The sequence below is a fragment of the Eutrigla gurnardus genome (assembly GCF_963514095.1).
Source record: "Eutrigla gurnardus genome assembly, chromosome: 7".
In the NCBI taxonomy this organism is placed as follows: Eukaryota; Metazoa; Chordata; class Actinopteri; order Perciformes; family Triglidae; genus Eutrigla; species Eutrigla gurnardus.
Window position 1 is genome coordinate 4502039 of NC_139921.1, and position 14692 is coordinate 4516730.

Below are 14692 nucleotides of genomic sequence, written 5' to 3' on the forward strand. Positions count from 1 at the left end.
AGTCACGCTCCCTCTGTGTGTGTTGTGATCTGGGGCCTCATTTATAAAACTGTGCGTAGGATCCTTACTAAAATTGTACGTACGCCCAAAAGCCAAAGTTTGCGTGCGCCAAAAAAAAATCAGATTTATAAAACTGTGCGCACGCACGTCCTACGCCGATTTCCCTTCATAAATCACAATCCACTCTAAATGTGGCGCACCTGTGTGCGGGCCATACCACGCCCATATTTGCCTATAAATATTCAGAGAAACGCCCCTCATGACTATTGATTCATGACTGAAAGCATGGCGAAATCGGAGCGAAAGGCCAAAAAACGCAATTTCACCCAGTGTGAGGTGGAAGTACTTGTCGGGGAGGTGGAGAAGAGGAAGGCTTTATTGTTTGGTGGACTCAGTGTTCGGGTCACCAATGCCAAAAAGGCCCTAGAGTGGCAGCATGTGACGGATAACGTCAATGCTGTTGCCTCAGAAGGTCGGAGTGTGGCCGAGGTGAAAAAAAAGTGGTCAGACATAAAAGTAGACGCAAAAAAGCGCCTGGCAGCACACAGGCAGAGCGTCTGTGCCACGGGCGGGGGGACGGGCCAACCGGAGCTCACCCCGCTGGAGGAAAAACTGGCGGGGATCATCGGGGACTCCCTCCTGAGTGGAGTGGTGACGGAGGTGGAGGGGGACACCGATGCCGGCCCACAAGAAGCAGAAGACCAAGGTATGTAATTTGTATTCCCATATGTGAAAAGAGTGTAAACCAAATGCATTAAAGTTGTGTTCACCCATTTATGTACAGAAACGATTGAGACTCCGTTCACAAAACAAGTGACTTTATTCAACTTTTTTTTTGTAGTTGCTGCGGGTCCAAGCGAGGTCAGTGGTGCTGCAGCTGAGCCACGTGCGCCCAGTGTCTCCACTGCACCTCGTGCATCCCAGCCCTCCAGCAGCCGTGTCCTCTCAGATGCAGTCCTGCAGACACAGAGAGACACAGTCACTGCAATCAATGAAGTTGCTGGAGAACTGCGGGAGATAAAACGTGTCCTGTCCGAGCTCAACACCACCATCAAGGAGTTAATCAATAAATGATTATTTTGAATCTGTTTCCATACCTGTATTTTTTATAAGCGACGCATCACATCCAAACGCTGGCGCACGGCAGCAGCGTTTGGCTCAAATGCCTGGGGATAGGGGTCCGGGTCGGGGCCAAGACGATCAGCGTCGGGGGGCAGGGCCACATCCCTCAGTTTTGCCACGTTATGCAGCACTGCACACGCTCTGATAATGTTGCAGACCTTCTCGGGCTTGTAGGCTAGCGTTCCCCCTGTCCTGTCGAGACACCGCCACCTGCCCTTCAGGAGCCCGATGGTGCGCTCTACAATACTGCGCGCCTGGCTGTGGCGCAGATTGTAGGTGCTCTCCTCTGCGCTCTGTGGGTTGGGAAAAGGGGTGAGCAGCCACCGCTTGAGGGGGTATCCACTGTCGCCTGCAAGGTCGGTGAACGGGTTAAACACAAATACAGAATTGCAAGTCTCAGGATTTCCACATTAATTATCCGTACCTAGAAGCCAGCCATCACGTACAGCGCCGGCCTCCAGTCTGCGCCCAACACTGCTGTGTCTCAGTATAAATGAATCATGGGTTGATCCAGGCCACCGAGCCACTACATTTGTGAGCAACATGTCTGCATCACATACAATTTGGACATTGAGGGAATGGAAATGCTTACGATTAATGAAAGCAAATTCATTCTCACTCGGTGCCCTTATAGCAACATGAGTGCAGTCAATGGCACCGATTACATTTGGGAAACCGGACATTGCTGCAAATTGCGCTTTTTTATTTGCCTGTTCACCCACCGTATAAGGAAACTTTATGTACTGATTCGACAAACCAATTATACCTCCTAACACGTCTGGCATGACACGGCTGAAGGTTGGCTGGGATATCCCTGACCTGTCTGCCAATTCCCTCTGGAATGTGCCGGTTGCCAGAAACCCGATTGTTGTGAGCACTTGGAGCGGGACTGGCACGGCGTGGTTTCTGCGGGTGCTCCTCTCTAAGGCTGGGCCCAATGCCGCACACAGATCCAAGAGGACAGCTCGTGGGAGTCGGAAACGGCTCATCAGCCACTCATCACTGTTGGCCAGTGGATCTTGCTGGTCTCTGAAGTTCCGCTCCCTCCGTATCCTTCCGTTTGCCACATCCTCTAACAGTGCCAAAGCAGCCATTGTGCGTCATGACGCATTGTGAGTACCTGCCTTTATATGCCCATCTATTAGGTGGAATCTGCTACACGTGTGAGGATTACCCCGATTAACTAACAGTTCTTCAGACTAACAATATAAGATCATTATAGTCTTTATTTGTATGGCAACAAAACACAGTTACAAAGTGTTTTATGCGTTATGCATTGAAAACGGAGATGAAACGGAATGGGCTATATGATATAGGATGTTAATATATTACACTGCATTCATATCAGTGTGAACATACTTTGCCCTGCTGTTGTCTTACTATTGTCCTAAATCATATGTTTCCCGTGTGCACTCCAGGGAGTATGTTATTCATTGTAGAAATAGTGTTTTTTTTTATGGCTACATTTCTTGCAAATGAACTGTTCATATATGAGAGGTGATATAACTATTTATTTTAAACGATCAGTATCAGTTTCACACAGTTTCTCCCGTTTCTTTCTTCTGCCATCAGTGGCGCAGTTTCTCATTACCCCAGTTATGTGCGTACGCATGGGTCAGAGTTGGCGTGGAGGACCGCACATTTTCCCGTCAAGTTCTCTTTTTATAAATCCCACGGTTTGCGTAGAGAGTGGCGTACGCCTTCTTTTGTGCGTACGCAACGTTTATAAATGAGGCCCCTGAGCTTGTCCTTGTTTTACGTAGCCAGGCCGGCCGTTTAGTGGATGTTCCGACAAGCAAACTTTTGAAATGAAAAAAAAAAAGAAATGCAAATTATGCCTTTCCAAGCGAATTAACTTAATCAGCCAGTAAACAGAATAGAAGAAGAAGAGCTTGGTCATCTAACTTCTACAAGAGAAAAATGAAGATCTTCGGGAAATGTTTGCTACGTCGGAATTGATTTGGCAAAGGCGTTTCCGCAACATCAACACTTTTACGGCAAAGGCAAAAAACCCCATCAAGTGTAAAAACTTTTCATAATCTTCAGGAAGCTGGAGATGTTTCATATTGAAGGCGAAAAAAGAGAATCACAGCTCTGTTGTTGTAATAAAAACACAATTGACTGAAACTGTCACCGATTGTTGAACAACCTTTTCTCTCGGTTTCCTCTCAAACTAAACTGACATCCCACTCATGTGATTACCTCATGAAAGTATGAAAGGAAGATGAAGTCCAAACGGTATTTCACGCTCACTCGACATACTTTCCACAGAGTCGAGTTTGGTTTTACTTTATCCTCTTCTGGGTAACACAGTAAACACAAATATGTTTTCAGCTTACTGTTAATCATGTTGTTGATCAGCTCAGTCAAGTGAATCATGTTTTAAGTATTTAGAAGTTGAGTTGGCAGGTGTATGATTGAAATATGGAAAAGTGTAAAAGCATGTACACAAACAGACTTTATGAAACTGTGTGTTTGTTGATAAGACTCTCTGACGGGGAGATTCAGGATTCAGTTTGATGTTTAGTTTAATGTAATGCTTTGCTCATTGAATGCTCCATTGACGAGCTCACAGGAAACTGCTATCGACGGCAGACAGAGGAGATTTGAGAGGCAAATCTCTCATCGCATAGAAGGTGAAAGACGGGTCACCAATACTGCACCTTGAGCTTGGGCACACTTTGAGTAGAAGAGATGAGATGCTGGAGGTGTTGAGAGAAGAATCAATTGAGGTGGAGAGGTGTTGGTGTAGGAGGAGGCACGCGAGGGATTGGATATCTGAACGCCCTCCTGCCGGGAAAACAGGACGACAGCCACTGATATGAATCTCTTCCCCTGATTTGTGATTTTCTGATTAACAGAATATTAATGAGTGGCGGCCAAATCTCAAAAACATAAAGGAAAAATCTGTATAAATAAAACCCTGTAAATGGAATAATAATGATGAGATAGAAGGTAATAAAGAACCGCACAGTTCCTCAAAATGGTTGCGATATCATTTTGAGTGATAGTGGTGGAAATATTGAGGTACTTTACTTGAGGTATTTCCATTTTATGCTCCTTCATACATCAACTTTACTGGTTATTTTGACACCTATAGTTGTTACATTTTTCATGTTTACATGCAAAGATGCAAATGAGGTGAATACGCAACATTTGCATAGTTTTATAATATTTTAACTCGAGCAAGAACTTCGCAATTCTCTTCCTGTCGTTCTGAGGTTGCTGAATCAGAAATGGAGTAACAATACATAAATGATGAAAACAACAAGCATGCTTTTGAGACCCCGGTGGATCTGATCCAGAACAGGTGACGATCTCTGCTTCTGAAGAGTGAAGCCAAACCTGAAGTGCCTTAAACTTGCATTCCCTCTGCTGTAATGCTGCAAACCAAAGTTAGAAACGGTGCGATCGCGGCTCTTTTTTCTGTGATTATGGTGATCTCTGTGTAAAGACGCCTCCTGATTCTTCGCCTGTATGAGAAAAGGCATTTTTCCTCATGAGTCATCTGTTCTGGGGCGTCTGCCGGGGGAAATCTGATTGTCTGAAAAGTACCAATAAGTGATGTTAGCCCACTAGCATCATCAGCTGTGCAATTCACTACAATAACACGACTTCACGTGCATGAAATAATGCAGGTCGAGAGCTCCAAAGCTTCAACCTGTTGACTCTCTACATAGACATAAGAGTCAGTCACAGCGTTTCAATGTACACTCATTACATACTCTCTTTTCAAAATAAAGTTCACAGGAAGTTAGGTTTAAGCAAAAAAACGACTTAGTTAGGTTTACAAAAGGGGCATTGTGGATGTTAACTTGACTGACCCACGTGACTCGCTAGTCACATGACTATCGACAGCAGTCTACTGGATGGAAGTTGCTCTGTCTAAAGTTGCTGCTTTCAAACCCAAGTAGTTTTGTTGCCTAATAAACATAAAAACAAAGTAAACCTATTGGAAGTTTATTTTGAAAAGACACGATGCATACAACGAGCTGAAACTTCCAACATCCAAACTGACGTTAGAGGGTTACCCTCCACTAACATGGTCATTTGATCCATTGTTAATATTAACATAGTGACCAGTGCAGCTTTAAGTTCAGTTCTAAATGCTTTCCTTGTAGCAGTATTTTTACATCGTGGTATTACTACTTTAGTAGAGATAAATTAGAGGTTTGAGTACACCTGACTGCTGATTCTTATCTCAGTAAAATAGTTACTGCAATTACTCAAAATGCTGCAATATTATTTATTCATAGTGGCATATATGAATCCATCAGGATTAGAATTACATTACCAGGTAGAAATATGCGACACTTTTATGAAGAAACACCATACATGACATTAAACGTAATAATGTGGTGATGTGATTGCATTTCATAGCCATCCAGAGGAGCATTTTATTGCATTCTGACACATTATTACACTATCCAGCAGGTATCACTTAATTGCTTGTTACTGAGAGGGAGAGAGAGTGACAGCGGATGAGAAACTTATTAAGAATGAACGAGGGGAAGCCGACTCTGAGATGAGACTAAATAAACTCTGGCAGGCTCAAATTTCACTCTCCAGTCCTGCCATCGAACTTTTCTCCAGCCAGACAACTTTGTCTGGGAAATAAAAGAAAAAACCTTGCACCGTCAGCTATATGTTCCCTCAAACATTATTAATAATGGGGATATTAATATCGGACGCTGGGAATAAAGAATCCCCAAGCGGTGATGTTGCTGCAGCAGCAGGCGGGAGATGCAGTTTGCTTTCAGAGAGCTCTCTGTAATGGACACCGACTTTTTGGGGAATATGAGACTTCGGCTGTGCAAACCTTTTGTCATGACCTCTAATATAGTGTGTTTTCCCTCTATTTAAAAGACAAAATACACAGCTGCGGGCCGTGCTCAGGCATAAAGGATGATGGATAGATGCGCCGCAGGGCTGGGAGTGTGAAAAAAGCTGCATAAATGAAACTGCCCAAAAAAGGACTTGAGGAACCTAAAAGGGGTCACTGCCCTGCAAAACAGAACTTTGTTGTATTTGTTGGGAATAAAGCGGAAACTGCAGAGGTCAGAGATAAGAGAGGAGTGAGATAATTAGTGTGAACGTTCCCAGAATGCAGCGCAGTCAATGATAGTCAACAGATCTCTCTCTGCTGCATCAAATACCTGCAGTTCACAAAGTGGTATTTAGTTGGACTCGTCTAAGCAGACAGGACATCAAACCAGCTATTCCACTCAAGTGATCGCACCCAATCTGAATGTGTTGGCAAATAAAAAGACTCAATTCTTTCTCTGCGACCTTTCTCTCAGACTCTGGATTTCCTCACAGTTTCCAGTGGTGTTAACAGTCAGGGGACGGAAATATCTCAAAAACCGTTAGATGGGTTGAAATGTTGTACAGATATTACTAGTCAAGAAGAGGCAACGCATTCTCACTCCTATCTCATCAAAATGCAGCCGCTTGGTCTTGCGCTCTTGGTGCCTCTAGTGGATGCATGAGGAACAGCAAGTCAGCTTTCACTCCAGTGTCTTTTCAAAATAAACTTCCAACGTAGGTTAAGTTTTACTTTTAGGACAGTATCGTGGTTTGAGTTAGAGTAAGCACGTTTGTTATGTAACACACTTATTAGTATTATGTCGCAAAATGAAGGTAAACATAATGCTGGTTTCATAAGGGACATGAACAGCTGCATCCTGGGTGAAAGTCTGTGTTTGTTTGACCCAACCATCCATGTGACTTGATCATTACACAGACTTGTTCCATCTCAAACTGACACAGATGAGTTTACAATGGTGTTAGTTAGAGCAACATGTCTGTGTCCCTTACTTTGATTTATGATTGAAGGATTTAAGGATAATGTATTCATTATGCAACACAGCGATATACAACTGCAGTTGTGTCTTTGTCCTTAAAATTTGCTACACAAGAAAAAAAAGACAAAAAATAACAAAAAACAGTAGTACATTCCTGTTTTGCATTTATTTATTTTTGCATCAGGAGGAATGTAAATGGCAGCATCATTCTCTGGGCAGAGAACATCAGGGGAACATCGACTACTGTATATTCGAGCATCCACCTCCTCTCGTTCCACCCGAGTCCGGCGCTCCATCCTTCCGTCCACCCGTCAAGTGCAGCTTGATCCTGGATGCCACGATGAGGCCAGAGCTCTGAACTACGGAGCAGGATTTGGGATTAGCGAGGTAACATCAGGTTTAACTCTGGGTTTTTCATTCTTACTTCTTATCAGGTTAGATCGCCATGGTAACTTATGCTGGGTTGCACTCTTTCTTAACTTCCACACAGTCAAATTTTTGTTGTGATCACATGGATGTTTGTGCTCATATAAAATGGTAGAAATGAAAAGTTGGAAGTTGGAAATTTACACAAATATACTCTGATTACTGATTCATCACCACAGTCAGACACACTCAGGAAGAGACACTAAAGCCAGGCTGGGAGTGAGAGAGACACACAAGAAACCTATTTTTCACAAATACCACCTTTTCCCTGATGCGCCTGAAGTAGCCATGAATAACCAATCGTCGTAATGTTATTTTTTTCCACTTCCTGAAAGAATCTAGAAAAAGTTTGACATTAATAATAAACACGTTTCATGACTCATTCAATCACAGACCTTTGTGTTAAGCTGGCATTAGATAGTAATTCCTCATATAAAGTGTTCCTCTTGTCTGATGAATCCATACCTGTTGTGTGCTTTCAAGGCACTCACAACACCATGTCTGGCCTATTTAATAAAATATGTATACATCTGTCGTCTTATTAAATAATGCACTACATTGAAACATTGCTTTGCATTATTGGAGGTACTTTGTTACAGGCTTACTAAACTGCTACTCATGGTCTGCTTTTAGTGCAGCCATCAGGGCAATGCAATACACATATTGCCAGATTTGTTCAAAAGTTGGCGTCTTGCAGATGTTGTCACACACATAAAGGTGACAGGATGTTTCAGTCACTGCTGTGAAGTTATACAAGTTTGTGTTACTGCCAGATGACGTCTCAACACACCTTTTAATTTGTCTTTCCAGTGAGTGTATTTGTATATGACTGTCATATAAAGACAACAGTACATGCATGTAGTCATGTTCCTCCTCAGCCGTCAGCTGGAGCGTATCTCTGTCTTCTCATGCAGCGCTCGGCCCTTGTGGAGATTATATTTACTCTGTGCTGCTGTAAGCACCTTTCCTGACAGATTATATGAATTAAGGCCTTATTATGGGCTCTGGCCAGGAGCTGCATGTACCGGTGATTTGTAATAAGGGCAGTGCCGAGGTGAGTCAGCAGCGACTAGCCTGATTACAGCTGCTGGACCTGAGGAGTAAAAACCCTCGGCTCATCCCCGGTAAACAAAGACAGCAAGACAGGAAGGACACTCCATCAGCTGCTTTGTACTCTGCAGGTAGGAACAGTAAGGTAACACTTTAAGCTCAGACGGATGAGGGACAAAAACGTGATTAGTAATTTAATCCAAGGCACATGAAAGAATCGGGTGTATCTGTGAGATGTTGAAGGAAGAGAAAACACAGGAGAGCCAGTTTGGTTCGTAGGAATTCATCAATATTTTATATTCTTTTGTAGCAAAAATGTTTTCACACAGAAACAGTTATTTTTTTTCTTGTTTTTGTCCTAGAACCTCAGGTGAGAGTCATGACTGTCGAGTCAAGTACACACTTACATTGTTTTGTGAGTTAGCAGCGTGGAAAGGGATGTTACATGATGTCACAGGTAGATGTAGCAGGTTAAAAGGGTCAGTTCACCCAAATGGCAAAAATCACCTGTTGTTTTCACAGATTTTGCGATAACCCGATTTATGCCCCTCGACCCAATACAATAGAATTTTGTTTTCCCTGTCAAAGCACTCAAAATTTTAGATTTTAGTGAAACAATGTTTATTGAAAGAAAAGTGTAATTTGGCACAAATTTACAAGGGAAATAGTGGCAAAGTTCTGAGAGTTACAGAGTTCAGTCAGTTGTGTTAAGTTTTGAAGAAGCTGCCAATTTCCAGAGGAAGTTCCTTGAGAGAAATGCAAAATTTAAAATGATGCAAAACTATGCATGTTTTGTGGATGCCTTGTAAGAGTGGCCGATGTGGATGAAATCCTAGTTGTAAAGTCTTATTAACAAATCATTTTATGAAAATACCAAAACCAATGACTTCTCTAGCCTGTCAGAGGCACCACACAAATGATGAATGGTTTATTAAGAAAATAATTAAGTTTCAGAATTGCATAAATTGGCTGAGTGTTGTTCAGGAATATGTTCAGTGGTGGATTTACTGCAGCAGGACGTTAACCTGATGCTTCAGAGTGTTTGATACCAGGCAGCAACCTCCGGCTCTGACATTGAAACCACTGTGGAAGTGCTTGAAAGCTGCATTTCCCCTGCTGGCCATCAGGAGGTGACTCCTGGTGAAAATGATCCTCCTTTATTATCTCGGTAAACATTGTAAACACAAGTTTATGGTCTCAATCTCGAATTTCAAGGTGTCTTCAATCCAGCATGATGTTCTTTTAGAGTCAAATAGACCTTGAAGCAGGGTATTCTTGAGGGTGGGGCTACCTTGATTGACAGGTTGCTACCATGGTGTCGCTACCACAGCCTTGCTACGCTATCAATGCAATTAGCTTCTTAATATTACTTTAACAATTAGCTGTAATGTTTAACCTAAATTAAGGAAGCTAACGTTGTTAGCAGCTTTACACCAGAATCCAGATGGATCATGTACCAGTAGTGTTGCTGCTCTGCCACTTGTTTTCATCAGATCCACCCCTCGCTCCTCCGCAGTCCAAATATGGTCACTTCCTTCACTGGATGCAAAGATTCCAAGATGCCGATGGTCAAAATGCTGAATTGGTGTCTGAAAAACCATAGTCTACAAACCAATGGGTGTCGTCGCCATGACGATGTCCACTAGATTTCAAAATTGCCCACAAAAAATGAATATACCCTGAGGTATAAGATGGCTACTGTGTTATGAACGTTATGTCAAAATCAGACATGTGATAGGTCACACATTGTCTCACAGTAAATATTCTCATATTGCACACCTGTAACCCTGTGTTATCTTGTAGATGGATATCTCAAAACCAAAGCAAATAAATCAAAAGGTATCTACATGGCTAGATACCATGAGAGGAAACCTTTTGTTTTTAATTTGGGTGAACTGAACCTTTAAAATCAGCATGGTTTTACATGTAGTATCATATAAAATCCCATTTCAACAAGCTAACTAACAACGGCCAAGTTGGTACACCACAGTAAAGCACCTTCTCACTGTTTGCCTGACATGAAAATAAAAGCACTACTGCACAATTCCCCCCCATTTACATTCTCACCCAGTTATTGTACAAAGAAATGCCAATATATAGAACGGTACACCTAGGGATGATAACATTTTTTTTTTAAACAAACACAAAAAAAACAAACAGATGACCATCCCACATCTTGAAATGCAGACCCACAAAATATTGAGAAAAGGCATCGAAATGTGTCGGGATGGCTCGGTTGATCATTGGCAGTAATCCAAATAACCACAAATTCAAAGTATCTCACTGCAGTGTACAGTTCTTTTTGAAAGACAATGACATTTTGATGAATGTCTTCAAATAATACTCAACCCAACAACAGTTCTGTATCATACAATCTGGTGAAATGGATTTCCAGAGAGAGACTTTTCAGCGGTTTGGACCTTAAAAAGTTTTCTTTCTCACATTTTCTCCACTAAACATCCTCTCCCGAGCAGCGTAATGACCTTTATCAAGATGATGAAGTCCATTTGGACTCATTCTGCCATTTAACTGGACTAAATGAGTAACTGTCTTACCCTTTTGTTTGTGTACCTAAAGAGAATTAGAGCCGAATATTCCATCCTGCTGGGGATAAGTGAATGATTAAGTGGGCTTGATGGATTTCAAAGACTATCCCCGCCTGGCGACTGTTATATGCGCTGAAAGCATCTGAAACCGTATCCTGAGGCAAACACTCGCTTTACATCAATGGCCTTGGAGTCTATGGGGACCGCTGTGACCTGCATTGGCCAATGGGGAGCGCATCGAAGCATTCAGAAAGACATTTTGTAACAGCCGGAATTGATCCTGACCTTGATTGGCTGGAGACCAAATCATTGTTTGAAGCATTTGCAAACAAGTGGAGGTCTTTCTATTTGCTGTTGATGATTCTCGTGTGTGTTTGTGGTTCGTTGTATTTCTGTTTGCTTCTATATTTAAATAACCTCATATGATATGATACATAACCTGAGGTGGAAATACAAGACTTGCTTATTGGACTGTAACATTTTTTTTTTATTTGACTGAAAGTACTGTTGAATTATGTGAAATGGCTGAAAGTGAAGGGGTAGCTTCTTTGTGTGTGGGTGTTAAACTCATTGAAGAGCTGTGCCTGCTGATGTATAACCTCAAATAATAAATAGTAAAAATGATAGAAAAACCCAGATAAAAATAAAAATGACTTGTTTTCTTTTTCTTTTCACTCCTTTGGTCCTTCTCTCTACTGTTGCAGTAGTCCCATAAACTGTTTAGGGTCCAAGACGTTGGGATGCACCTCCACTTCATCGCGGCTGATGCAAGTCCTCTTCATTCTTTTATTTCGATGAAGATATAATAAATCCATTTGGAATTCCTCATCCGTCTTTCCCGCTTTCTCTCAGATACACTCTCAAGTGCCTGATTTCCTCTGCACAATCCAAGGTTCTGTGATTTTGAGATGACAACAATATTTCAAATCCAAAAACAGACACTGTCAGAGATTTGAGATCATGGCCGGGAATCTATCAATTTGAGTGTCTTTTCTCACATAATTACTTAGACGGTATTCACATGGATGGACTTCATGCAATACCCAAAGGCAGAATCCTTCTGGAACTTCATCTTCCTTCAGTTCCTGATATATATATTTCATAGCCACGGATCTCACAGTTAGACCCGCTCAAACTGTGCTTTCCATGACCCACTCAGAACTCTCAAAAGTGGGCTTCTCGTCCTCACTGTCATCATACTGCAGCAGCATGCCGTTCACAGACAGACTGCGCTTAGTCCAGATGTTACTGATCCTGCGAGGGTGGCTGCTGCGGGACTGTGCAGCCCCAACATGACCCATGTCAAACGAGTGACTCCTCTTGGGCTTACCCTCCTGGGGCATCCCTAATAGACGTCCCAGCATGGTGGTGGACTCGGCCCTCCCGAGCAGGGGTTCTTTGTCGGACGGGGGTACCATAGCCACAGTCATCACAGCACTAGAAGTGGTGGGGGGCCCAGAAGCCCCATGGTGGTCCCTCGCCACCCCTCGCAGCTCCAGTGCGGTGAAGGCCCCTAAAAGTTGGTCCAGGTTTGGCCTTGCTTTGGAACCTTGCCTGTGCCTTCTGAACTTGCTGCTGGGCAGGGTGCTGCATTCGCTGCCCTGCATGCTGTAGCGGTCGCCAGCCCCCCTTCCTGTGTGGCTGTCTAATGAGTTAGAAGAGGATGAGGATGAAGACAGACTGCTCTGGAGAGATCCACACTTGAACTCCACCATTTCCTCACGCATGACCACCACGGTGGATTTGACCTGTGGCGGGGCACCGTTGAACCTGTTCAACCCCCCGTTGGTCTGGGAGTACGTGTTGCTCACAGCGGGTAATTTATGAGTCTGGATGCCACTGGTCACCTTGTACCGCACCATGAGGATGATGATGAACACCAGCAGCGTGGCCACAATGACACCACCGATGACCAGGATCATGGTGCCGCCCAGGAAGCCGCTGTGGAGAGACTGGCACTGCGGGTAGTCCTCCCTGGTGATGAACTGCACACAGCCGACAATGTTGGTGGCGGTGAGGGTGGTGGCGGTGTCATCCCAGATGGCCAAGACGCACAGGTCATACTGCATCCCGGGGACAAGGTTTGTGACAATGAAGGCTCTGTTAGTCGTGGGAATCATCCTGACAAGAGACAGAGAGGTACAGCATTAACACTACAGGCCTGTTGCTCTGTGAGCTTAAGACTAACTAAGGGTTTAGTCCTTTTGAAACCACTGACTTGGATTCTGCAGGAGAATCTGCTACCAGAACCAGAAAAATAGTGATCTTCACAAACTGATTTGAGAGAAACAAAAAAGTATACATTCACTCTGATTTGGACTAGAAAAAAACGGACTCAAGCTTGCAGATGCGCCCTCTTTGGTATTAAAAGCAACATTGGCTTAGTCTGTTATTCTGGGACAGATGCAAAAAAAAAAGCCAGAATGAAACATGCTAAGTAGCTTTATATATGCACAGAGTAATTTAGAAAGATGACATCATAGCTTCCAGTATATTCCATTTAATATGCATAAAGCAATAGCAATGAGTTCAATGGCCACTATTTGAATTTTGTTTTGACTGAATGTCATTTCTTGTACATTCTGTTTAACACGATAATGAATGATTAGCCAGGCCTCGCAGCTTTTGGATGAATTACAAGCCAATCTGCAGTTTGTTAAGTCTCTAAGATGTGTCGCCAATCAATGAAATACTCTTGTATGTTTTGTGTTGTGTAGACAGCCAGTAATGGAAGCTTTTGCCCAACAAAGTCATCTGTCTATGTATTACAATTACAATTTCAAACTGCACGACACAGGTGCTTTTGTAATGTGGTGCTTTGATGAAATTAAATCACTGTACTCCAAGCGGTATGTTATGTGTAATTGACTCGACTGACCACATTAAATCAGAATGGAACCAGATGTCTGCAACCGTTTGCAGACACACTGAATCCACACTCCATTACTCTGGTACCTGTGTACATATCAGGACATATTTGATGATAATGTTTTTTTTTTTTTCATTCATTAACAATCAACAACTCACGTCCCTGTTCGTGGCACTGAAGTAGCAGACGGGTTTGTAATTGCAACATTTAAAAAAAATTAACGCCTACTGCCTATGTCTTGCATTTGCCTTGATTTTAGTAAAAAGTATGATCTTTATATAACTTTAACATGGATGTTTTTATTCTGCGGCTACATGTAAAGTAACTACATGTTGGGCTGCAGCAGCTTTTTAGATAACACATGGGGCCCAGAAGAATTGTGACCGGTCAGCATGAGCTATTAATGATTTATCCTAGTAGCGCTCTTATGCTGGTGGAGATTATTGAGAGTGAATATTAAGTAAATTGAAGAATGTCTCTCGGGTAACTACTCTTTTTCAGTACCAGGCATATAGCAAAGACATCACATCCCTGTGATCACCACTCAGTATTAAGGAATGAGCATAAACACCGCCAGTGCAAGGCCATACTCTTCTACTCAGTAATGAATCTCAGTATCACAGCGTTAAGTGCAAGAATGCAGTTATTGTGGGGAAAATAATTAAAGCTGACATGGCCAGATTCCTGAAATAGGAAGCGTAAGCTGATGAATAAATGGTTTAAACATTCAGCATATGTTACAGAAAGTGGTAGCAGTAGGACTGCAACCTGTATAGCATATGAACCAATCTGCACCGACTGACCCACAAAAATATGCGTAAATCGGAGTACATCTGACAGTTAAGCTGGGAACCACTGCTATTATATAGTGTTAT

General features: G+C 42.7%; 1 protein-coding gene and 1 pseudogene across 2 annotated transcripts in view; both read right to left on the reverse strand.

Moving 5' to 3' along the window:
- Window positions 1-1106: 1106 nt before the first annotated feature.
- Window positions 1107-2532, reverse strand: LOC311015817 (putative nuclease HARBI1 pseudogene; annotated as a pseudogene). Its single transcript has 2 exons — window positions 1547-2532; window positions 1107-1471 (listed from the first exon to the last, which is right to left on the reverse strand). The product of its transcript is annotated as a putative nuclease HARBI1 pseudogene (transcript).
- An 8009-nt stretch (window positions 2533-10541) lies between these two features.
- Window positions 10542-14692, reverse strand: part of LOC311016326 (leucine-rich repeat and fibronectin type-III domain-containing protein 2) — a 122543-nt gene continuing 118392 nt past the window's right edge. Inside the window, exon 5 of the mRNA XM_084013954.1 lies at window positions 10542-13069. Coding sequence (XP_083870080.1) covers window positions 12079-13069 — 991 coding nt within the window. The 3' untranslated portion in view covers window positions 10542-12078. The remainder of the gene's footprint in view (window positions 13070-14692) is intronic.